General features: G+C 38.0%; 1 protein-coding gene across 3 annotated transcripts; it reads left to right on the top strand.

The window, feature by feature from the left end:
- The first annotated feature begins 2,403 nt into the window (after positions 1-2,403).
- LOC139960942 (translation machinery-associated protein 7-like) lies at positions 2,404-8,648 on the top strand. Of its 3 annotated transcripts, none has more exons than XM_071959665.1 (6): positions 2,404-2,437; positions 3,618-3,669; positions 5,102-5,136; positions 5,557-5,612; positions 6,464-6,551; positions 7,624-8,648. In XM_071959665.1, the coding sequence occupies exons 1-6, from the start codon at positions 2,419-2,421 to the stop codon at positions 7,656-7,658; spliced, it is 285 nt and encodes a 94-aa protein (XP_071815766.1). In that variant the 5' UTR covers positions 2,404-2,418; the 3' UTR covers positions 7,659-8,648. The 3 variants fall into 3 exon arrangements, with proteins under 3 accessions (XP_071815766.1, XP_071815765.1, XP_071815767.1); XM_071959664.1 differs by lacking the exon at positions 2,404-2,437 and adding an exon at positions 3,345-3,402; XM_071959666.1 differs by lacking the exons at positions 2,404-2,437; positions 3,618-3,669 and adding an exon at positions 3,865-4,290.
- The last annotated feature ends 1,811 nt before the right edge of the window (positions 8,649-10,459 follow it).

The raw sequence follows: 10,459 nt of genomic DNA on the forward strand, positions 1-10,459 counted from the left end.
TGTAAGTGTTTACGAGATTATATTTTCTTTCAATTGTTGAGGGTGGGGGGGGGGTAACAGACACTTTCTGCAGGAGGTATACTTCTTTAGGAATTTCCTGCAGTTATTGCGCACGTCACGACAACGCCATATAAGGCATCATCGTAGTAGCGGTTTCACAAATTATGTATAATTTTTAATATTACGATTTTTGTCTTAATTAAAAGTGACAAGTTCAAAATATAGTTAAAATATTGGCAGCTAAACCCCACGGGAGTAGTAAGAATTCTTCACTAAATAAATCACAGCATAGTATGATTATGGCTTATAAAACCATAATATGTTTGTTGAGCGTGAATAACTATGTGCGTATACACTGACTCGAATGTTTTCACATACTAATAATATATCAAGTGATTTGTGGTATGATTTGTTGGAAGACTACAGGACTTCGAACTCTACAGAAAGCAGTCTCCATTCTACTGGCTGCAAACGTTTCAGTTCGCCCGAAAGTCACAAGTTAAGAACTTCCACATATGTCATATTAATTGGATCTGAAATATGCCGAAGTCAAACGTAATTTGAGTATTGTGTATATAGGCCAGTTTCAGTGTATTACATTACGGCATGATGCGAATGGACTTCTATAGTTTATATAGCGTCTATATACGAAGATGACAGCTACAAGGCAGATCTATAAAAATGATGTGGCTAACAGAGCATGTTTAACGTGTGCGTCTGCATTTGCACCGATGTTGACCGTTCTAAATACCATAAGTATTTGATGAATAGGTCAATAAATATCTTAGCCTGTCTGCAATAAGAGGGACCTCTCAGATCGTAAGTAAACCTCAAGGTAACTAGTTTATTATTTCACGCGTAGAAAGTTTGCAGTCCAGCAAAAGCATACCGTACTTATCATACGAGTGCAACAGCACGAATAAACAAGTGCAAGTATGAGCACCAATACGAGTACAAGGTTTTATCGTGATTACGAGTACAAATCCATGACGGAGAGTATGAATACAGGCAATCCTGCTAAAATACGAGTACAAGGCTCTAATCGTGCTTACGAGTACAAATCTATGACGGAGAGTATGAATACAGGCAATCCTGCTAAAATACGAGTACAAGGCTCTAATCGTGCTTACGAGTACAAATCTATGACGGAGAGTATGAATACAGGCAATCATGCTCAAATACGAGTACAAGGCTCTAATCGTGATTACGAGTACAAATAAACGAGGGACAGTATGAATACAGGCAATCATGCTAAAATACGAATACAAGGCTCTAATCGTGCTCACGAGTACAAATCCATGAGGGAGAGTATGAACACCGCCACTCCTGCTAAAATATGAGTACAAGGCTCTAATCGTGCTTACGAGTACAAATCCATGACGGAGAGTATGAATACAGGCAATCCTGCTATAAAATACGAGTACAAGGCTCTAATCGTGATACGATTACAAATTAATGACGGAGAGTATGAATACAGGCAATCCTGTTAAAATACGAGCAGGAGAACGGATTCACTACAAGTTTGCTGTGAAGCACAATTATGCAAGAAATTTAGTTTAATTAAGTGAATTCGTAGTTAGAAAAAGTATATTTAAATCGAGACTACACCGGTCCCAAGCGTGGGGGGGGTGGGGTGGGTAGAAGATAGTATAGCACAAACTTGAGTGTACACCTAATTTATAGCCAAATATGCCTCAAAATACATCATTGGACGTGTCAATTGTTTTTGTTCGGGTGGATGGGAAGAAGATCCTTGAGACTCGGCTTCAACGGCCTCAGGACCACACCCCCATTTTATAAAAACCCTTGAGAACGCCCCTGTGGGTATATTTAGTGCAATGCATATTCATTAATTTTACAGTGACAAACATGTATAGTAAAGTGAAACGATAAATTACTCTTCGAAAAAGCCTAAAAATAAAGTAAGGCTATAAAATAAAATTTCTAATTCCTTTAAATGATACTATAGAAAACTACGGAACTCAACACGAGTATAGATATGCATGCATAGATGTGCATTCATTCTTATGCACATTCGACAATTTACTTCCTTATTAAGTTGGTTTATTATGTACTAGAGATTGCTTTCGATTTGTTACATTTGAGTTGATTACTTAAGTGTTTTTACATCGATAAAGTAAAAGTAATACTGAACTTGACTACATCAATATTATCACGAAAAATAGACTTTTTGCAATTATTCAAACGTAAGCAGAACCGAGAACGTGTTTCACCTATACATTATCGCCGTGTTTGCAAAATTACACAATTTAATATGTAAATAACCTTAATAGAATCATAAGAGAGAGAGAAGGGGGTCCTACAGACCATAGTCAACATTGGGAATTTTGACCTCGATCGGTGCCCGTGGTAATATGGGCCATATTTGGCTTCGACGTTTACCGAAACGGAAATTACATGCGGAGGTGGAAACTGGGTAAGGGAGTCTGGAGGAAGTGAGTAGAATTCTAAGGTTGGGGGGTCACAATTACGGAACGTTGGCCTTGGGGGGGGGGGTACCTTATACGATTCTCATACAGAATGATCGTCTTGGAATACAGAAAACTCCTATATTTGATAGAGCTCATAAAGGATTTGATGAGGTGGTTATTAGTAACAAACGGAATAGGCTACGTATGTTAGGACTTTATACTTGTAATTTAATAAGTCCTCACGGTTCAATTTGTCGGCCCTGTGGAAATATGTCCCCTGTCTAATTACTTGAATGGGATATCCGACGTTCCAGAAATAACAAGTTAAAATGGATACCTGCGTTTCCGATTGGCTTAAATTTTATATCATTGGAAGGATAATTTTGTCTACAACTGACGTATTGATATTTCTCTTAAAGGGGTTATCTTCCTGTGAAAGGAAATACCTCGAATAAACTGGTTACACTGTGTAAATGTAGATGGAGATTGGAGGCAAAAATTGTCGGTAGTCTTCCTCTTTGAATGAAACTATACCAGCTAGTAAACAGGGTTTATCACGGAGATTGAGCACATTGTGATTGACAAGATGGACGTCTACATCAATGAAAGAGAAGAGCGTAGTTAATCGGGTGTACATAACAGCTGAGTATAGCATAGGCCTATAGGGCACATTTTCAACAGTGTGCTAATGCCTTCATATGTTGTCCGTCGAAGAGCTTTAAAGGCATTGAAGACTCGCTCCAAACTGTTTGCCGGGCTCTTGCTTGCAAGTGAAGTTTTCTTCTTGTCGCTACAAAATGCAGACAGTAATTAAACGGGTATTGACCGGATGGGTATTGACCGTAGCTGTAGCCTATGTATTAACTGTACACTGACTAGAGTCTAATTACCGACGGTAGCAAGCTGTATGTGTGTTCTCAGGGATCAATGGTGGTGTCTAACACTTCTGTTACACCTCATTCGAAACTAGGTCAGATTACCGGCATGAGACGTTTCTTTGTGCGCGTGTCTTCAATTCCTTTAAGGATGATTGTCATGAAATATGTGCGTTTACAAGTCCCCTTCCTCTCCCCTCGTCATTTTCTTTCTCCCACGTCTTCTTCCCTCCTTTCCTGCCACATTACGTCAGACCTTTTTTTCATTCTGTGTTGACATATTAGCCTTTCAATTCCCGTTTTTTGCCAGTTACACTACAGACTGTATGTCGATTTCCTATGGTGAATCCAGCCTTGAATGAGTAAGTTTTGATGTATGCTACTTTCAATTCGATCAAATTTGGCCAGTACACACATGTCGTGTAAGCTACGCGAAATAACTGTAAGCAGAAACATTTCGAGAGCAAGTTTAACTAACTTCGAGGGTAAGAAATCAATTCCTTGGTGTCTTTTCATGCAAAACGTCATCATTAATCATATTTCACGACATTTTTATCACATATTGTGTATTTCCACATAAAATAGTAACTAATACGTCCACAAAGTATGCACCCTAACATGCAACCTAACAAGTAACGAACAGGGCCTCCAGTAAAGCCTAGCCTAAGCCAGAAGTGCGTTTGTGGTGGTGCAGGTTTTGGTCTACTGAAGAGGTTCACACAACCACGGACATCGCCAAAAAAAACTCACAAGTGGACAAATTGTATTGGAATATCTGTACGGTTCTGAGCATTTTATTAATTATGCCCCGACAAGCGAGTATTGAATGAAACAACTCCATCTTGAAAGTTGAAGTTCATCAAATGTTCTCGTCGGTCAACCATTGGTGAATGAACAAAATCATACTGTTCAGCATTCATAGGGATATTCGTCTAGACTATGGCAATATCATTGACACATTTGCCACACACTACCCAGACTAGGTACAGTATCTCTTGTCTATTTAATTCAAATCCTAACCTTATCCTATCATTCTGTTTTAGACTAAGGAGTAAGGGTTACAGAACAAAGCTTTACAATGCACCATGTGAAAAATATGTTTCTCTGTGTACTATTCTTCACTTCCATATGCCAGAAAATTGCATCTTAAAGTGTTTTATTTGAGCAATCCATGGAGAGGTACCCCAGAGCTTCTGCACTTGATAGTGCTTGTTCCTTTTTATCTTGTCATGGCTTTTTTATGTCATTTGTACCGAATGTGCTGTTTATAACCAAAAGATCGCACATGTTAACTAAATTTTTGTGGGAGCTTAGCACCCAATTACCCTTGTGTTTATTCCTCCATGCATTATTATTTGCCGAATATGCCATAATTGGCACCTTTCACTCGGAATAATGTGTTCCTTTTCTTGCCATGATATGCCACTTATGCCGAACATCTGACAATTAAAAACACTCTTAAAAAAAATTTGTTTGCTCTTCGCGCAAAATCATTGGGTTTTCAGTTAACTTATTTTTCACTGGTAAATACATGGGCTCTGATTTTTCCCGATCTTGGCCTTTTGACGGATACATGTTCAAAATAACTAGCAAGCCTATCCCGAAATTGCAAAGTGGTCACACTGCATTTTATGCACGATTCCATAAGCAAATAGGTATCTTTGAGTATTTATCTCTGTAAGGCTGAAATCGAGAAAAGGAACTTATAGTTAGCTAATTATAAGTTACAGATCTTGTCTCCTTCAAGTTTTAGGTTTAATTCAACATGTATCATCATTCTTTTCCTCTCTACAGAAGATTAGCAGAATTCAGAATGTCAGGAAGACAAGGTACAGTGAATCTTCGTGTCCATTTTTACTATGTGCAGGAATATTTTATCACAACCTACAGAAAAAGAGTGCTACACGTATGGTTTAGTTCCCTTACAGGTTTAAAGCCTTAAAAGTATGGCTGCTTTAATGGTTGTATATCTTAATGGTTTTGAACTTTTGATGTACAGTATCTTACTGACATACACACTTGTATACTCTTTTCAGGGGGTCTACCTAAGTGAATACCTGTAAACAGATAAGTAAAGAATTGGTATCAACTACAATCTACATCAAACCTACACACCTCTCCAACCATCTACAGCACATTTCGGACTCAAGTGATCATTTTGCTACATTTTTTAATTGAAGCGGGTTGTCACCCGGCTTCAATTAATAAAACTAATGATTGTTTCAGTAATCAAATCATTTTCTTACTAGGTGGAAAGAAGAAGCCTTTAAAGCAAGCAAAGAAAGCTAGCAAAGACTTGGATGAGGTAAGTTGCTTTCAATTTTCTAAGATTATATCTGACATCAGCAAAGATTGAAGAACATACAGTGTGTGTTTTATAGTGTGGGCCATGTTAAGTTATGTGAACAAATTGCTACATATTCTTCTACACCATGTAACAAACATGTTTATGGTATTGCACTCACTGAAGAGAATAAACTGTACTGTAGTAAAGTAAAAACTGCATTATCTTTCAAACAACTTTTTCATTCACGGGAAAGAATATATTTAAAGAATCTATTCCAAAAATGGGCTGTTTCAGTCTCTTATTTAGAACATGCCTTGAATTTCACAAGTTTAGTCTACTGGCTACTGATGTTTTCCAGAATTACAAAATACATCAGTTTATTATACAAGCTTTTCAGAGCAGCCCAATAATATTCGCTGGTAGTAAGCAGTGATACAGGGCTTATGTTAGGTATGGAAGGAATGCTGATTCTTTGAGGCCTAACGATGTTGCCTTGTTACATGTTCTCCATGAGTTCTCCATGACTTGATATTGGCAGAAAATTGCCTTTTCTTTTCTACTGGCAAATGACAAAGTCCACTGGCATCCAGCCTTTAAACAGCCCAATTTTCAAGGCCTGTTAGTATCCAAAATTGTTGAAAATATCGTGAAATAACATATATATTTGTTCAGCCGAGGCTTGTGATCAGTTTGTCAGTATCACACCCTAGGACACCTTAACAAGTTAGCAGCATTATTTGCTCCAAGTCTCTTTGGTGACCAATAGTTGTAGTTTTCAACAATAAAATCCAAAGCATTGCAATGTTTGCATACGTTACGTGTCATATTTTACATCTATCTGGGGTTTTTTTTTCCCCTTCTCCTTTCAGGATGAGTTAGCATTTAAACAGAAACAGAAAGAAGATCAAAAGAAATTACAGGAATTGAAATCTAAGGCCTCACAGAAGGGCCCTTTGTGTAAGTCTATATAGGGCAATACAGTATGTATTAAAACAAAAGATTAAAAGGACATCAAATAACTTTATGAAGTTGTTGTAAATTATGCTTTATTGTTCTATTTTATACCTTCTTTCATTACTTTATGCAGTGTGTGTGTGTGCTTAAGACTATGACTGATACAGTAGTTGTGCAGTACGTGTGTGTGCTGAAGACTATGACTGATCGTCATGCATTTTGTGTGTGTGCTTAAGACTTAGACTGATCGTCGTGCAATGTGTGTGCTTAAGACTAGGACTGGTAGTTGTGCAGTGCGTGTGATAAAGACTACGACTGATCGTCATGCACTGTGTGTGTTTGTGTTCTTAAGACTATGACTGAACATCGTGCAATGTGTGTGTGCTGAAGACTCTGACTGATCGTTGTGCAGTGTGTGTGTGCTGAAGACTGACTGCTCAGTTTATGTGTGTTTGCTTAAGACTAAGTCTGATAGTTGTGCAGTGTGTGAGTGTGCTTAAGACTATGACTGAACATCGTGCAGAGTGTGTGTGTTCTTAAGACTATGACTGATAGCAGTGCAATGTGTGTGTTTGTGCTGAAGACTCCGACTGATCAAGATATCACCAGTTTTAAGTTTTGTTGGCTTATGTCCGACTAGCAGTCGGCAGTGTGCGTTGGTTCAAGACAAAAACTGCACAGTTTTAACAAATGTAACCAATCACATATTACTATAGCTGCATGAGACCTCATCAAGCTCTGGTCGTTAACAGGAATCAGTCAGTTTGTGCGCTGATCAGTCGGTCATTGTACGGGAAGTAACAATAATAGAAAACTCGGTTCGGGTGCAACAGGGCATTGTGGGACGGTGTTTAGTTAATATCTTACATTCAATGTGTGTGAACGATTGGATGCAAGCAACTGAAACATCGATTGGAATTGTGTCTACAACCTTAAGGATTCAAATATCTTGTGAAAGGTTAATTCAAAACAGTGTTTGCATACTCCATTTCAATTTATCAGTTGTATCAAGTCAGTATCCCATTTTAGATGGCACTGTATCAAGTCAATATCCCATACGTTTTATTCTTTTCAGCCGGAGGAGGGATTAAGAAATCAGGAAAGAAATAATCAAAATCAAACCTAGTAAGAAGTCATCAAACCCATCTGACAGGCTGCCAGGAAGACCATAAAGGACTGTTTGATTGTGAGCAGGGCCGTAACAAGATGGATACTCATTACAGAAGGCAAAGTGTCCTATAAATGAAACGTTAAAAATTGTTTGCATAGATAAATGAAGTCATTCAACACTTGTAAGATCGGTTCCTCTCATCTCGTGTGGAAGCTCTCTGCTCGGCGCGATCTCCTTCAAACACGGTGTCTTGTACATACAGCAGAACTTGTAAAAGGAGAGTCGTTGCCTCTGAAGCTATTCATTCGAGTGGAATCATTTCAATTGTAGTGCACCAGGCTTTTGTTTTTGAGTTGAAGGGCTGGAAAGTGCAAAACATTAGAATGACAGTCTGGAGCCACTTTGACTTCCCAATGAACCATACGATTAATATGGTTGTAATATTTTCTTTTTCTTTTACTTTTACTTAAATTGTAGTTTAAAATTAGTTGAGGCAGAAATTGTGGTTTTGAAACATCTGGCCTGCCTCTCTCTCTTAATTTAATGATAAAGTCGCTTAAGCCTTGCGTGATCATAAGACCGACCATTGAGATCTCTTGAAGAATTGTTGCCTATTTAAGTTCAAAGAGCTAATAGATCAGTACAAGTTGAACCTGCCATGTGGGTTGTCTTTTAGCATGCTGACTAAATCATTCCTATCTTTCTACCTTGGAAACTTTGTGTAGGAGTAATCTGATTATTGTTCCTATTCTTGATCTGCCTCACAATCTTAATTCAGGACACTCATAATCAGTAGTGCTATGTGACGAAGTGTTGTACTCAATGTCCAAAGATGTGGATTGGAAGTTAAGAATCTACATGGGGTCTAATTTAACAGAACAATTTGTTATAACTGTAACTAAGAGCAGATTTAATTTCCAATTTTGAATGATATGAAGCATTCGTCCATACTGTATTTCATATGATCTGATTAAAACAAACAACATTGACATTTTTTTTGTATTTCATTTTTTGTTGCTCAATTAGTATAAACCTTTAAATAATCTACTACGATGTCTCTAATTTGTCTCTAAATTTAAGAATAAGTTACAGTAGTTTGTCAAATATTGATAATTGAGATACTAATCTGTGCTGTTGTTTGATACTGTCATGGTATGATATGATCATGGAACCTTCATTTCTGTGGAACCTATATGTGCACCCATGTCAATAACATTCTTGAATGTAGCACAGTTTTTTCTCATTTGTGATTGTGCTTGATTGCTGTGTAGTCATTTAATCCTTGCTATTTATATATTGTGATGCGTAGAAGTTGGCTTACATTGTAATGTAAGTCATACGTAAGGTGACCAGACATCCACGATTTCTGGGGACAGTCCCCGGATCTTATGGCTTGTCCCTGGGATAAGTGTCCCCGGAATTGTAAAATGGCACAATAATGTAACTTTGATGGAAAAACCATGTCTGTTTCTAGAGAATGTATTACAGAAACGTGGAGAATTGACGATCATGCTTAAAAGATAGCACCACATTACATTGTCAAATTGAGCACACAAAACCCCACTCATCCGTTAAAGTGTCATGTGTGGATACTACCCCCTGATGTCAACATGGAGGTCAATTTCATGTCCCCAGAATTTCTGAAAGGAGAGTAAGTTGCTTTTATCATATGTGATATGTCGTTGACAAATTTGAACACACTACTACAGTGTTGTGTGGCCAAAATGCTGAAAGAAACATTTGATGATAATGAAGGAAGGTAGTTGAGGGAATAAAAATTGTCCTTTTCTAAATTTTGGAAGCCATTGTTGCAGTACTTGCCGTTCATTGTACAACACAGTCTATGCACTGATCTTTTCAGAGCACTGTGAAACTATTGACCCTCTGGTAATGTGACTATGGTGGACGGGTGTCCGGCATTAGGTCGGATAGTCCCACAATTCTGTGCACTGACCTCCCTCTGGCTTGACCTCTCACCTGATGTACATATCTTTATAGGCATATTCAGTTCCCATTGTGCAGACAGGTACAATATCTTTGCCGTTGTCATATTAACTGCATCCAAGTTGTTCTTATTTATTCTGTCTTTATGTAGCCCAAGTAAGAACAACATGAATAATGTAACCTGCAGAATTTCTCACAAGTTTTGTGTCCAGGCTTGACAAGAGGAAGGGGAGATGGGATGGAGGGAACAGGGGCTACAGCCCGAGGCCTGGCATCAATTAGGGGGCCCAGGGATTAACCTGCTTACTCCATCGTGATGTCATCGGCCACCCTAAATGTGACATACAGGATCACTCAACTGCTAAATGAAAATGCCTGTTAGACCTTTCATAGTAGTTGTGAAACCAAATAATGGTTCACACATATCCCACCAGTATTTGAGTTTCAGATGTTGTTTGTATGTGTTTCATCTGTACATCTTCACTGGTAGAGACATTCAATCTGTACTTGTGAAGCGGACTCACTAAGTTTTGTAATATGTTGTACTATAACATTTCTGTAATGATTTATTTCTATGATGTGTATTTCTTCTGATAATCTTGAGTCGGCCTTCCCTAAGGTACAATTGCTGACAATTTAGAGAATCTCACACTAATTAATGCATAATCCGTGCCTGCTTCAATACCTTTGCAGATCATGCAGTAAACACAATATATATGGTAAAACCTAAATAACTAAGAATTTGGTGAGAAAAGATTGGGGTCTTCCAGCTGAAACTTGCATGCTCCATTGTTAGTGTTTAACCCACTCGCAGTAGTGTACAGTATCTCATCAAGCCTTCAAAGTAACATTGAAT

Source organism: Apostichopus japonicus, chromosome 20, assembly GCF_037975245.1.
Source record: "Apostichopus japonicus isolate 1M-3 chromosome 20, ASM3797524v1, whole genome shotgun sequence".
In the NCBI taxonomy this organism is placed as follows: domain Eukaryota; kingdom Metazoa; phylum Echinodermata; class Holothuroidea; order Aspidochirotida; family Stichopodidae; genus Apostichopus; species Apostichopus japonicus.